The following is a 15,276-nucleotide window of genomic DNA, read 5'->3' as shown; positions in this document are numbered from 1 at the left end:
CGCAAACTGATACAACTGTTTCAGTTCAGCAAACACACACACACACACACACACACACACACACACACACACACACACACACACACACACATACACACACACTCACACACACACTGACACGCTAAACACACGCACACACACAAAACACACACATTCACTCACAAACACAAGCCGTTTTTGCCTTGTATGGGCCTGTTTTTACATCTATCACTGATGGGGCTGTTTCTCTAAAATCTCCTTATCGGTGCAGTTGTACTGCATCAGATTGGAGGTTGGTATAAAAGCTGAGCTGTTGGATGTGGTTATTTATAATCATCATTTACATAAGATCGATCAATCACCCAGGCTTTTAAAAGTTTATAAAGTTTCCACACACGCTTAGTGATGAGGCCTGTTTTAGAGGATATACACCAAGGTGAGACCGAGCAGAGATCAGTGGAGAGGAATTGATGAAAAGAAAGTCAGATACAACCGCTGAGCTTCAAGGTCAAAGGTCGGAATGCTTCAGCTTTCATCTACATCAATGCATTGTGTTTTAAAGTGTTCTAGCCCATACTAACACACTTGATAATGCATGTCACATGACCAGTCATGGACTCTGGTACAATGCATTTTCCAGTTCAGACAAAAAGCAGATTTTATATTTTACAGCTGGTTTCTTAGTTGCAGAAAATGCTATGAAGCAGGGAGCAACAGGGAGAAGTAAGACCGAGTATCTTTTTTTGATTGGACTGATGATGAGGGGGAACAACTTGTAACTAAAATTAAACTTGCAGCATCTCCTAATAGTCTCTGTTTGAGTTGCTTGAAGACTTCCAATGCCAGACTTAAACGAAGCAACAGTGAGGAGTTGTATAGGCTATTAGTGTGGATGTGCACATCCGAATGAGATCAGTAATATGATGAAGCATTACTTTGATTATGAACCAGGTGGGTCCTTCAGCACCTATAACATTTGCCTCATTAAACTCTACACACTTCATATATTAGATGTATGGAAAGCATATTGTAACTCTACATAAATGAGCTGACGATTATAAATTAAATCTTAAGCTCAAATAGTTTTTATCATAGTTTCCAAAGGTTAACCCTCCGTCAGTTTACATTTCTTTCCAGAGCATGCGTAAGTGGTGTTATTTTAAAAACTGAAACTGAAAACACTGAATAAACAGTTGTTAGATAATATAAATCAGAGAGGGAAACTTGGTGGCAGCAGACTTAAAACAGTTAAAGACACAAACACACACACACACAGATAAACAAAAAAGGACAAAATATAAAAGGTATAAATCAACTGTAATACAAAGGAACATTTTAATATAGTGTTTTTTAAGAGAAAGGGATTCAGGGTGTTAATGAAGTGCCTAATTTTCTATTTGAAAACAAAGTTAAACACTTAAGCAAGCATTTGCGTTAAAAAAAATAGTCACTTATCAAAAAAAAGTTAGGGTTATGGGCTAGGGTTAGGGTTAGGGTCATGGATAAGAAGGTCATAGAAACTTGCGAGTAGGCTCTACCCCCACTAATGTGGGAACTCCCGGTCGATTGGTCCCATCCCCGAGCTTCTACGACCTTCAGAAGGAAAAAGGCCAATTTGTGAAGAGTTAGGGTTAGGGTTGCAATTAGGGTTAGGGTTTAAGGCTAGGGTTAGGGTTAGGGTTATGGATAAAGAAAGGTCGTAGAGACTTGCGAGTAGGCTCTACCCCCACTAATGCGGGCACTCCCGATCGATTGGTCCCATCCCCGAGCTTCTAGACTTTCGGAAGGGGAAAAGCTAATATGTGAAGTGCAAGGGTTAGGGTTGCAATTAAGGTTAGGGTTAGGGTTTAAGGCTAGGATTAGGGTTAGGGTTATGGATAAAGAAAGGTCGTAGAGACTTGCGAGTAGGCTCTAACCCCACTAATGCAGGAACTCCCGATCGATTGGTTCCATCTCCGAGCTTCTAAGATCTTCGGAAGGGAAAAAGCCAATTTGTGAAGTGTTAGGGTTAAGGCCAATTTATGCTTGTACGTCTTTTCTAAAACGGATAGATAAGACCACCCTATCCGTCATGGAACGCCCTCTCGTACAGCTTTTCGTACACCTCTGATTTTTCTAACTGTCCGTCTTTATTTCGGAGACCCCACGGACAGCTCTTGGCTGTGATTGGTCCGCGAACGACATCATATCCCTACGACGTCATTTCCGGATTTCACATTTCCGGACATCTAACTTCCTGATTCACAATAAACCCAAACACAACTACGATTCTACGATTAATGTGAAATGTGTGTTAAGCCAGCGGAGTTGTCCAGCTGACGGTGGCTCGTGAGAGCACTGACGGCATGTGTGCACGGTCACATACGGTTATAACGAGCTTTCAAAACGGCGCTAGCGGGCTAGGCTAGCGGGCTAGCCACCATGCTAACTGCGGTGGTAACGGTGCAAAAACCCGCCGTCATGACTTTATTTCCACTTCTATCATGACACTGTTTCTATAATACCGTCAGGTTAAAAGCAAACACTGGGTAGTAGTTAGTGTCGGGAGTCCCTGCTGACTGTGTGGAAGCTGGGAGGGGAGCTAGCTAGCTCCGTGTAGCCTCAAGCAGATTCAAGCTGTGGAATCAGCAACACAGTTCGGAAACAAGACCGGAGAACCGCTGCGCTAAGAAACGATAACATCAGCATTTTGACCCGCTGGGTGTCACTTTATTTAGTTCTGTTAGTTGCCATGGTTCAGTGTGTGGGAGGCCAGCGACAGAGGTAAACAGACACACGTGGACTTCTTCTTCCCAGAATTGGGGTAGGCTTCTCTGAGCACGTCTTCCGTTGCGCCACCTATGGGTTTGGCGGTGAATTGTTTTCAAGGTACAGTCGACAGAGAGGTAAAAATAAAAAGACTCTCCGCTCTCCGTGCAACACTCTCCGAGAAACGGATACGTAGAAGCATACTGGAGCCTTTAGGGTTGCAATTAGGGTTAGGGTTAGGGTTTAAGGCTAGGGTTAGGGTCATGGATAAGAAGGTCATAGAAACTTGCGGGTAGGCTCTACCCCCACTAATGTGGGCACTCCCGGTCGATTGGTCCCATCCCCGAGCTTCTACGACCTTCAGAAAGGAAAAGGCCAATTTGTGAAGGGTTAGGGTTGCAATTAGGGTTAGGGTTAGGGTTTAAGGCTAGGGTTAGGGTTAGGGTTGTGGATAAAGAAAGGTCGTAGAGACTTGCGAGAAGGCTCTAACCCCACTAATGCGGGCCCTCCCGATTGATTGGTTCCATCCCCGAGCTTCTACGATCTTCGGAAGGGAAAAAGCCAATTTGTGAAGTGTTAGGTTTAGGGTTGCAATTAGGGTTAGGGTTAGGGATTAGGGCTAGGGTTAGGGTTAGGGTTAGGCTTATGGATAAAGAAAGGTCTTAGTGACTTGCGAAGAGGCTCTACCCCCACTAATGCGAGCACTCCCGGTCGATTGGTCCCATCCTCGAGCTTCTACGACCTTCGGAAGGGAAAAAGCCAATTTGTGCAGTGTTAGGGTTAGGGTAGAAATTAGGGTTAGGGTTATGGATAAAGAAAGGTCGTAGAGACTTGCGAGTAGGCTCTACCCCCACTAATGTGGGCCGTCCCGATCGATTGGTCCCATCCCTGAGCTTCTACGAGTTGTTACGAATTGTTTTTGTGAACAATTTGTGAAGTGTTAGAGTTTGGGTTGCTATTAGGGTTAGGGTTGTAGTGAGGGTTATGGTTAGTGTTAGCAGCCCACAGGCAAAGGAGATATTCTCAAATAACTTTTTTTCTAAAGGTGGTAGAGACTTGGGAGTGGGCTGTACCCCCAATAACGCTTGCACGTCAGAAATACCACATCAGAAATACACTACAAGAATAGATGCTAAAGTTAGTCAGTTGAGACAGATGTTCGGAAAATTGAATACATGAGTGAATAAAGACACAAAATTGACATATATATATTTTATTTCAGGGAACATTAATGTTCATAGAATAAAATCTAATCTTTGAAACAACAGTGAACCATTTTTAGAGCTCCCCCTAAACATCTCAAGGAAGGCTTTCAGAGGAGCTGGTTACAGGGAAACTTATTTTTCAAGCTGAGGAGATGTATTGTGCTATAAATCAATAACATTGTGCAGGCTGATGGTTTGAGATCAGCCCTTTAGGGTGTTTGGTATATTTAACATTGTTCTAAACATGCATATTATCTCTCTCTCTCATATGGTTTAATGGAAGAGTACTTCTTTCATCTGGACATCATGCCAAGCTGGAAATTCACAAATCATTAAATATGTCAACTCATTTGTCAAATTGTACTTTTGACTTGTAAACTGTATGTTCATCCCCCACAAGTGCCTAACACCACTTTCTAGCCAATGAAGACGTTTTTGTGATTGACATTTTAAATTATCTATATACCTTGCACACCTGCTGCTTTTACGCTGTTTAAACTCTCTTAACCCTTTGATACACAAGCTATGCAAACCCCTTCTAAGGCACAACATGGGTAAAAAATGACCCGTATTGACCTACAATGGTATTTCATGCACGGCTGAGTGTTTCCTCGCTATATTTTTGGAAATCAATATATTTCATCATTTAATATTCAAAGTATTCATTAAATATCTTGTTTTTGATTACCACAAATCATTATTTTCATTTTATCTTTCTCAATTTATGAACTAAACATTTTTTTGTATTTTTACTTCAAGTTTACACACATGGGTCAAAAGTGACCCGGTGGAGTTTTAATTGTAAATATCTTTGCAATAAATTTATTTCATCATTCAGAATTCCAGGAATTCCTCAATTAAGTTGTTTTTTTATCATTAAAAGTTCTTATTTTCATTTGTCCTTTTTTTACTTTTTCAATAAAAATCATTTTTGTATCACTACCCTTCTAAGGCACAACATGGGTAAAAAATGACCCGTATTCATTTTGCATGTTTATTTAATCATTTAATATTACAGAGTATCCATTAAAGTATCCATTTTTCTGTCTTAATTTTTGAACTCAAACAGTTTTTTTTATTACTACATCAAGTAAGAATAAGAATTTGCGTTGATCAAAAACAAGTTCATTGAGGGATTCCTGGAATTCTGAATGATGAAATAAATTTATTGCAAAGATATTTACAATTAAAACTCCACCGGGTCACTTTTGACCCATGTTGTGTATGAAAGGGTTAATACAACAAACTTTGTGTACACTGTAGACGTTTTCTCTATATTCCGACTTAAAGGCACAAACACACCAAAGACTGAAAATAAATTGGGAAATGGAACCTTTAAGGAGCATGTGATCACAGGGTGTTTATTCTGGATTTATTTGAATTTATTATTTTGAATCTATCCTCAACACAAACTTTTCTCCACTTTCCTCGCACTCTCTTTGTTTCACTGCCTGTGTTCTGTTAACCTGCATCGCTTTGTCATTGGCTGTGGAAAAATGTAGGAGCGCTTAATGCAGCACAATTATTCTGAATTAAAAATTAGATAGCATAGGTGTTATTTGAGATCACACTCAATTATGTTTATCTGTAGTGCCAGAGGACTCTGATGTTCAAAATAGAGTTAGAAATTGCATCTCCAGCGTGGAACAATTGGATGAGCAACAATTTTCTCAAATAAAACGAAGATCAAATTCTTGTTAATCGTACTGATGATCAGTGACAAAAGATTATTTGCAAACTTGGAAGTCTGGCGCACCAAAACAAATCAAAAGTGAAGAACCTGCGTGTTACACTTTACTCAGAACTAGATTTTGATTCACACATAAACAATGTCACAATGATTTGCCTTTTAGCATTAAAGAAACATTGCATTAGTAAGACCGTACCTCACTCTGGAAGATGCCAAAAACTGCTTTTGTACTTTCTCGCCTGGTCTTCTGTAATTCTTCTTATATATATTGTATTATTATATGAATATTTTTACAACCTTTTTTAAGGTTATACACTTGCCTTTGTTTTGTATTGCATTGTAATTGTGTTGGTGTGTATATATTTTTACCCAAGGCTGGCACAAGTATAACAAGAACCCAATTTCGCCCCAGGGATTAATATAATATGCAGAAATCATGTAACGTAGACATCAATGTGTCAAAATGGATCAGAGAATGAGGAAAAAAGGCCTGAAACGGTTGTAAGAGCAAATAAAGGAACAGCAGTGTTAGTGTGGTGTTCCTAATAAAGTGCTCAGTGGTATATTTTTTTATGAACCAATCAAACAGCGCCCTCTCCTGTTGCTATGGAGACAAGACCAGCTAGCATTAGCCCCACATGATTAGCACTAGCATCACCGAGCCGCTGCGTCCATCTTGTGTAGCTTAGCTTAGCTTAGCTTAGCTGAACGGGCTAACGTTGCCTTGCGCACTGAAGTGAGCAGCAGAGATGGATGACGGTGAGGAGCCGGGTCTGGTTCTCTCCTCACACAACACCTCCTCAGGCTCCAAGTCGGGCGGGGACAAGATGTTCTCCCTGAAGAAGTGGAACGCGGTGGCCATGTGGAGCTGGGATGTGGAATGCGACACCTGTGCCATCTGTCGGGTCCAGGTGATGGGTGAGTGGCAGCGGGTCCTCGGCTAGCTTAGCGTGGCTCAGCTCGGCTACGGGCTAATGCTAAGCTAGTGCAAACATACGAGTCAGTAAAACTGCAGCTCCCTGACGCTGACTTGCGTGTTTTTGTTTATCTCCTTCGCAGACGCTTGTCTCCGGTGTCAGGCGGAGAACAAACAAGAGGACTGTGTCGGTAAGACCCTGCTAGCACTGTAGCATCGCCCGGCTAACGTTAGCTGCTCTGACGGAGCTGTCAGTGATTCACCAAGCTAATGGCTGCTTATCCAGCTTCTGTATTTAAAACTAGAGGATGACAGCACCGGGAAGATGCTTTGATTACAACTGTCATTATGTTTTGATCCTTATCTCACATCAACAGGAAGCTATAAGAGGAACTAAGTAGATTTACTCAGCTACTGTAATTGACGAAACCATAGGTGCTGTAGTTGTACTCGAGTACATTGAGTAACAGCTTCCTAATACTTAAGTTCCACAACACTTCAGGTGGATAATCGTACGATTTACTCCACATTTACCTTGTTACCAGAATCCTTGCAGAGTTAGATTATTAACAGAAGTGAGGGTCAACAAAGAAGTCATGATTTGTTTTTATCATATGTTAGGAGAGGACTTTTATTATATATACGATACCATGTTATTCCACCTGAAAGTATGTTGTGATACTTCTACTTTAACTTAAACTATATTTTCTGGAAGCAGGCTTTTACTTGTAACCAAATAGACAGTGGTATTCCTATTTCACTGCGATATAAATACTTCTCCATTGTTTCTCTACATACTTCTTTCTCTAGCCTGTTCATATCTTCATTTATGTATTATTACTTGCAGTTTACGATCACAATGATATTTGATCAAATGATCAAGAAAAGATATCTGTAACAACACATTTAACCTCCAATGCATGCTTGTTTTGCCCAATGGGGCAACTTTAAATAATATTGCTCGTAACCTCTCCAGAACACACTATTTATAGTAAGTTCTTGGCTCGTGTCTCATCCTTCCAAGTTCTGTGAACATCTGTTCAGTAGTTTTTGTGTAATCCTGCTGACAAACACACAAACCAACAAGTAAACCAACCAGCAGACAGGGGATTGAAACATAACCTTCTTATATATGAGTAAAATATGTTCAATAGTTCACTTTCAATATTTACTTTTACACTTGTTCATATTGTAACATTCTTACTGTAACTGTTCAATGACTAGTTAAACTGAAATTCAGTCAGCACACAAATTACTTCACTGAGTATAGGTTAGAAGTAGTTTAATACAATAATAATATGTTGGCTTTAAATCAAATATATAAAAGACCTCACTGTCCCAGTGTGCTGCTTGCCTGGACTAAAACACATTGTAGATGCCAAATGATGTGCTTTTTGGAAAAAGTTAAAACAAAAGTGAATCTGTTTATGTACCGTTAAAGTAAATATGTTTATACTACTATGGTCTGTGTAACCCTTGTACTCTTTAATTGCCTAACTCTCTATGTTTCCACTCCTCTGTCTTTCAGTTGTGTGGGGAGAGTGCAACCACTCCTTCCATAACTGCTGCATGTCCCTGTGGGTGAAGCAGAACAATCGCTGTCCCCTCTGCCAGCAGGACTGGGTGGTTCAGAGAATCGGCAAATAAGCTCCACGACCAGGTGGTCTGACTTTCACCTGCACGCACCCGAGCGTGGTGACAGACTTGGCATGGATCACTGCAGCGTCCGGTGTAGAGCCACAGACGTCGTCATCTGTCCCTCCTACTTGCATGTTCCTGTCGTCCTGGTGTTGAAGGCGGGCGATGGAAATAGCAGCACAGACTTGTTATTAATGTGGCTGGAGGGATCAAGAGTCATGAAGATATGGATGAAAGTTGTTGCAGTGTTTGGTCCCGTTATATTATTGTCTGTGATGGTGATCAGCACTTATCTTATCATCTTATGTGACCTGCCCTTTTAGAAATAAAGAATTGTGAATAGCTGTAAACATATGTAGTTTTCATTTAGTATTTTCCGAGGGGGGAATTTATGGAAGGAGGAACTATTCTACAACACATGTTTTTGATTATATTCAGGAAAGTGCAACACATTCACCTGCCAAGATTTGGCTGGTTAAGGAATGGAAATATATTTTTTTGCCTCAGACAGAAATCTGTCTGCAACCCCAAAAGTCAATAACATTGAAATTACAGAAATCTGACATTTAATTCTCGCCAAGACTCATTTTAACTGATTCTTTTTAACAAACATTTCAGATTTTGATGTCAACACTTTTCAACGACACCTGCTTGTGTTGAATTTTTTGTGTACTTATACTTAAATCATATATTATACTTTGATTAAAGTGAGTTGATTGATTGAGACTACAAAAATATGAAACTTTTGTGCAATGAAGAAAGGATTTTGTGGGAAACTAATTTTTACACATCTACCAGCCACAATATTAAAACTGGAAAGTGACTATACTGTTAATGTATCCAAAATATGAATTGGTTCAGTTCACCAGTACTATGTGAGTTTCAAGAACCAACTGGTACAGGCAAAGCAATTTGTATCCACTTTTTAAATAGGTAAATGAAATGTGAAATTGTCATCAAGAAAGTGTTTTATCTGCTACTAGGCCAGTTTTACCCCAGAAATACCATCGTTATATCTTTCTATCAATAATATGCACTGTTGCTTTCAATCAGATGGGTAACTGGCAGTGGACAGTAAGCAGACATTTAAATCAACCCAGTTCAGTTAACCTCAGTGGTCATATGTTAATCAAAAAGGTTTTGGCTTGCAGCATTGCAGGGCTGGTCAGAGCATAGAGTCAGCTCAGTGACATCATCTGTAGAGATAATATTTAAGAATCACCATACCACCCTTACTGGTCTACTTTGGCACCAGTTAGTGCACTACTTGAACTGCAGAACCACTGTGGGATTGCAGAGGAATTGAGGAAAAGCTTATTTCTTTAGGCTGTTATTTAAATCGGTGAAGTCTGTTCCCTGACTCCTGTAGATCTGTGTCTCCTTGCCTGGTCAAGAATGATTCCTTTGTATTCGTAGCATGTCTAGGTTTTACTTTTTCACATATTTTCGTTAACATTTATTTATTTTTCCCCTAAAGCACAGCTTTTACTTTAGTCTTAAGAACAACATTATTAGAAATAAGACAACATCTCACCTTGAGCTCCACTTAGAAGCTGGTCTGGAGCTGTCAGGTTATACCATGTGATCTTCATAATTTAAACATTTCTGTGCCCTGACACCTGATTAAAGTCCTCAGCTCCTGATTTTCACGTGCAGATAAAAGCTCCAGAACAGTGTCTAAATGGACCTCAGGGTGAAATAGTTGTTCTGAGCAGCTAACAGGCAAGAGTATTAGGGCACTTGCCTCTCTCTTCTGGCTGCTCGGTCAAATCATTTTAAGGCTTCTTAAACCAATTAGGGCTTAACTGGTTAAGTTTGAATTCTTCGTCCTGCTAAAGTCATGAGGTGTAGGTGTACATTGTATAGTGTACATGCTATCTTGTCTGCTTTTTTATATTCGTAACAATCTATCTTAATTGTAGGTTAAGGTCAGGATTTGCCACCCTATCAAGTCATGCTCCCTCCACAGTTGATGCACCCAGGCAATTTGCATCTCCTAAAAATAGACCAGCCCAAAGCCTCTTAAGTTCAAACCGCACAAGTCGCTTTCTCTAAGTGCCGTCTACAAGTGAGCACGCAAAGACACTAAGCTACCAACAAATCCCTGAGAACATTGGGACTTTTAATGCTCTGAGAGGCGTGGTTCAAGAGGTAGCGGATGATGCAGGTGCTCAAGGCTCTCAGATGAACATGGACCCTGTGGATAAGTCGACTGTAGGGCTGGAGTTACCAGCTGCCTCTGCAAATATGCTTCATGATACGTCCAGCATGGATGACCTGGTGGGCCTTAACAACCTGGTGGCCAACACGGCCTACCTGAAGGCTCAGCACCTCGACCGCAGTGAGCTGAGGAAGCACATGCTCAGCCTCACACTGCCAAGACCAAAGTCCTACGCTCTCCATGCAGCTGCAGATAGTAGGTACGAGTCCCTCTGTGAGCAGCAGCCTATTGGGAGGATGCTGTTCCAACAGTTTCTCCAGACCTGCAACCCACAGTATGAGGTTGCAGCTAAGTTCCTGGAGGAGCTGAGCATCTGGAGCTTTGCGGAAGATGAAACCAAGGAGAAGGCAAAACGGAGCATCCTCGCCAAGTTCTGTCAACCTGAGTCTAGGCACTTTCTCTCCTTTCTCACAGGAGAGAATGCAAAGAGATGCAAGGAATTATCATGCAAGAATTTCGATGAGTCGATGACGGACCAGTTGAAAGAAGCCTCAAGGGACTTCCTGAAGGGACAACCTTTCTGTGAATACCTGAACAGCCCTTTCTTTTATAAGTTCTTGCAATGGAAGGAGTACGAAAAGCAGAAGATCAGTGACAAAAACTTCGATGAATTTAGGACTTTGGGGAAAGGTGGCTTTGGTGAGGTAGGTAGCAGGCGTTTGGGCACCTGGATAAAAATGTAAATCTGCAGACAAGGTGACAAATTAAAGTTAAAGTTTGAATCCCCGTACCTCCATCCATAGGATACAAGGGGTAACAAGAAAACAAAAACTTTTATCGTTGCATCCCTGAGTAATTAAAGGCTGTGATCAATTTAATGCACACAATTCGATACATTTGAAGCAGTAGCTTGTGAAGGCTCACATTAGCACACCATAGCTTTATATTTCTATATAGATGTTAACATCACTGCATTGACTTGTACTACTGCTATATTAAGTTTTACCAAATGTCACGTGTTTACTGTGGCCATGATTAGCCATGTAACACTATTTCACTTCATAGTCTCCTTTTTAAACTCACTGAAAGAGGATCCCTGCCATAACATCTGAAGTCATGTTTCTGTGTCTGTGTGACAGGTGCGTGCGGTGCAGGTGAAGCTCACAGGACAAATGTACGCCTGCAAGAAACTGGACAAGAGGCATTTGAAGAAGAAAGGCGGAAATGGGCTTGCTCTCGTGGAGAAGCAGATCCTGGAGAAGGTCAATAGCCTCTTCATCGTCAACCTGGCTTACGCTTATGCCAACAGGACCCACCTGTGCCTGGTCATGGACCTCATGAACGGAGGGGACCTCAGGTTTCACATCTACGAGCTCGGGGAGCGGGGCATCCGCATGGAGCGCGTTGTTTACTACGTGGCCCAGATAACCATAGGGATCCTTCACCTGCACTCCATGGACATAGTGTACCGGGACATGAAGCCTGAGAATGTGCTGCTGGATAGTAAAGGACAGTGTCGGCTGTCGGACCTCGGATTGGCCGTGGAGCTTCCTAAAGGCAAAACGATCTGCCAGAAGGTCAGTGTAGTGACCTGGCCCTAGATTAACCTACTAAACCTACTGTTCCCATTTAAAAAATAGCTTGGTTATAACTTATGAGCTGCTGTCAGACATGCTCTGAATTGCAGAGATTTGTTTGTGTGTGTGTGTGTGTATGGGAGTTTCTTCAGACTTTCTCACCCTGGCCCCCTGGTATAAAGTCCGCAGAAAGTCTGAGACGTCAAGAGAGTTTGTGGTGATGAGAGAAAACGCCAGTGTTGATGTGCTGTAAACAAAAACACCTGATATCTGCAAAAGAATAAATACATAACATCCTGCCTCTACCTGTTACACAAACCAAACAGCAGGACCCAATTCTCCGAAGTTCCTCCGCAGGTCATGGTTGAAAATCGGCTCTGTAATTTACTGCATTGGTTACATGAACAATATTCGCTGACTGTTTATTTCCAATATATAGTATACTTTTCAGCCCGCCTCTATAAGTAGCTTAGCAGGAATAGATATGATAGCCCTCAGTCCTGCTCTGACAGAAAAGAGGGAATAACCCTGTCTGACCCAATTAATCTCATTAAAAGGTGCCTGACCTCGACCCCAGTTGGAGGCTGCACTGGCGGAGAAATCCGTGGAAAACTGACCAGACCCTCTTGGCGTTAGCTAGTCTGAACTTTGCTTTGCTAGTACCAGATATAGCTTACACAAGACCAAAGAGATGAGTCAGGTGATTCTCAATAGGGCTTCACTCACTACAGAGTGAACTATAAGGTCTAATTGGTCAGATGCCTTGTGTTTCCATTGTTCATTAGTCAATATTGATCTTCATCGAGTTGAGGCTGGTCAGGATAGTCTGATAACTGTGATGCTAAAATTAAATTCTTAAAGTAGATTATTCTGTCAGGTCTCAGACATGTCTGTCCACCTCTGAGATTATTTCACAGTGATATTTACGATCCCATATGAATACATATATACAGTGTGCTTTGTTTTGAAACTTAGTTTTTCACTGTTTGAACTACTTTGTAACAATGGTTATCAAATTCTCTGGTTTGTGACCCAAAATAAAGCAATGTCTACTTGAGGCCCCTCATAACCAGTTGAATGCTTCTAGTGGCTGAAACTTCTTCATTCAAAGAGTTATTTTCTTCCTTATTTCCTTAATTTTATTAATTATGTTCCTATAGATCTAAATAGAGATAACTATTAAGTAATTAAAAAAGAAACGAATAGATGAAAGTCTCTGTAGAAATGTTTTTTATTGCTTTTCTATGCTGCTTGTTACAAATCTCTTGAGAGGGTCCGGACTATAGACTGTAAATAAAGATGGGGACATGTGTCCATGTTTCCCTCTATCCAATATGAAGATTAAGCACATACAAATGCTGCCATCTTGCACATTTGGAGCCAGAGTCTGTGCAGTAGCCATCAGGAGATGGCGCCACTGCAGTGAAATTATATATCATATATTTTTATTTGAAGAAATACACCCTCCCTTCCCAACTCTCTTCAGCAGAAATACATAACTCTCATCCTTTTGCCTCCCCCCATCCATCCCTAATCATTTTTGTACACAACATGATAAATGTGAAAGGATGTTTACCTCTCACCTTGTAACCTCAGATGTGAATGTGATTGTTCAAGTCATACCCCAGAGGTATGGACAAGGCTTTCATTTATCATTGCTTTGCGCTTTCTCCCGTCTGTGTGTTGCTAGGCTGGTACGACTGGCTACATGGCTCCTGAGGTTCTGAAGCAGGAGTATTACAGGACATCTGTGGACTGGTGGGCTCTGGGCTGCAGCATCTATGAGATGGTGGCTGCCCGTTTGCCTTTTAGAGACTTCAGAGAGAAGGTGCAGAACACCGAGGTGACTCGTCGCACTCTGGAGGACGACTGCAAGTTTGAACACAAACGTTTTGATGCCGCCACCAAAGATATCATCAGCCACTTCCTCAAGAGGAAGGTAGAGATTCGTCTCGGGTCTCGGTGAGTAAAAGCTTCTCTGAGAGATAAAGTCTGTCACCTGTGGTTCTTCTTCCGATCTTACATCAAGAAAATGTATAACTTCCCTTGCACCTGTGAAAAAGTATGCTTATCCTATGTAAGATACTTGTAGAGAAACAGGCCCAGGGTCACAAAGCTAAGTTAAAGTCCAGACAGGTGAACCCTGGAGGTCAGGACACCCTGACAGGGTCACAAAGGATTAAAGGAACAGGAGAGATAAAAAAAGAAAAACACTGTAGTTCTGCGCCACAGAAATATCTTCTATTGGCCTTTTCCCATTTGGTTTATTTAACACCTCCGACTCATATTTTATGAGTCTGAGTATGAGTTATAAGTTTCAAGTCCTCTGAACATTATTAACATTTAAGAATCTGAGTTGAGGTATATTTGTTGGTTTTAAGCCAAAAAGGTTAGTCTGCTGATGAAGAACTATATTCCTGCCAGCTTAAAGGGTCACTGAAATGAATCCATCCATCCATCCTTCACACTGTGCACCAACAGAGGCTATTATTTAGTTCAATGTCACACTGTGCACCACTATCTTAATAGTTGAGAAGTTGTCCTTGAGTTTTCAGTGAAGCTGTCTTGATCAATCACAAACTTGTGTGACAGTAACACGAGTGGTAACGACACATGTATTTTATAAGCTGTGTTTTTCTATTCTATTCTATTTACTGCTGTAAAACAAATTGTTTTTTCATTACTCTTTGAAGACATCTATACAGTGAGTGAATTTAATTTTCATATTATTGCCCAGTTACATTTTTTCACCTTTATATCACAACTTTCAATCTCAGTCATTGAACATATGTTCCGTATTCTGTCTTTCCAGTGATAGCGACCCACGAAACCATGTGTTTTTCCAGAACATCAATTTCCGCCGCTTGGAGGCGGGGCTGGTGGACCCCCCCTGGGTACCAAAGTCCGACGTGGTCTACACCAGGGACACAGACAAGTTCGTGGACACCTCCGAGGTCCAGGACGTTGACTTTGACGCCAGGGACGAAACCTTTTTCATGGCGTTCAGCACAGGTGCAGTCGCCATCCAGTGGCAGAAGGAAATGATTGAAAGCGGAGTGTTCGACCAGCTGAACGACCTCGGGCCGAATGGACACAACTGTGGGCGCATGTGGACGTCCAGGATGTGCGTCATATGTTAGACGTCTCATCACCTGACTGACATGTGGTGATGGACCAAACAACAGCAGTTTTGAATACTTGAAGTGAAGTGCCTGGATATTGGACTGCATTATGCATTAGGAACATGAGGCCTTTTCAAAAAAATATAAACAGCTTTTGCACTGAAGATGAATCATCCTTAAGTTTACTCACACAAATTAAATCATATGTATTATTCTGCCACAGCCAAACATGATGGGACG

At 41.3% G+C, this 15,276-nt stretch overlaps 2 protein-coding genes across 2 annotated transcripts; both read left to right on the top strand.

Annotated features, from left to right (window-relative positions):
• The first annotated feature begins 6,317 nt into the window (after window positions 1-6,317).
• rnf7 (ring finger protein 7) lies at window positions 6,318-8,526 on the top strand. The gene is made up of 3 exons (XM_061073141.1): window positions 6,318-6,540; window positions 6,682-6,729; window positions 8,067-8,526. Exons 1-3 carry the CDS (start codon window positions 6,372-6,374, stop codon window positions 8,183-8,185), a joined length of 336 nt encoding a protein of 111 aa, XP_060929124.1. The 5' UTR covers window positions 6,318-6,371; the 3' UTR covers window positions 8,186-8,526.
• A 1,918-nt stretch (window positions 8,527-10,444) lies between these two features.
• On the top strand, window positions 10,445-15,054 carry grk7b (G protein-coupled receptor kinase 7b). Its single transcript, XM_061073492.1, has 4 exons — window positions 10,445-11,041; window positions 11,477-11,914; window positions 13,605-13,876; window positions 14,727-15,054. Exons 1-4 carry the CDS (start codon window positions 10,445-10,447, stop codon window positions 15,052-15,054), a joined length of 1,635 nt encoding a protein of 544 aa, XP_060929475.1.
• The last annotated feature ends 222 nt before the right edge of the window (window positions 15,055-15,276 follow it).

This window comes from Limanda limanda, chromosome 6 (genome assembly GCF_963576545.1).
Source record: "Limanda limanda chromosome 6, fLimLim1.1, whole genome shotgun sequence".
Lineage (NCBI taxonomy): Eukaryota > Metazoa > Chordata > Actinopteri > Pleuronectiformes > Pleuronectidae > Limanda > Limanda limanda.
The sequence above is the reverse complement of the archived record's forward strand: the minus strand, read 5'-3'. Positions and strand labels throughout refer to the sequence as shown.

What these genes read in the sequence shown, in the direction of transcription:
- grk7b (XM_061073492.1), top strand. Translation starts at nt 10,445, where the DNA reads ATGGATGACCTGGTGGGCCTTAACAACCTGGTGGCCAACACGGCCTAC. An exon ending in GGAAAGGTGGCTTTGGTGAG is followed by an intron (nt 11,042 to 11,476) that starts GTAGGTAGCAGG and finishes TCTGTGTGACAG; the next exon opens with GTGCGTGCGGTGCAGGTGAA. An exon ending in GAGATTCGTCTCGGGTCTCG is followed by an intron (nt 13,877 to 14,726) that starts GTGAGTAAAAGC and finishes CTGTCTTTCCAG; the next exon opens with TGATAGCGACCCACGAAACC.
- rnf7 (XM_061073141.1), top strand. Translation starts at nt 6,372, where the DNA reads ATGGATGACGGTGAGGAGCCGGGTCTGGTTCTCTCCTCACACAACACC. An exon ending in CTGTCGGGTCCAGGTGATGG is followed by an intron (nt 6,541 to 6,681) that starts GTGAGTGGCAGC and finishes TCTCCTTCGCAG; the next exon opens with ACGCTTGTCTCCGGTGTCAG. An exon ending in CAAACAAGAGGACTGTGTCG is followed by an intron (nt 6,730 to 8,066) that starts GTAAGACCCTGC and finishes TCTGTCTTTCAG; the next exon opens with TTGTGTGGGGAGAGTGCAAC.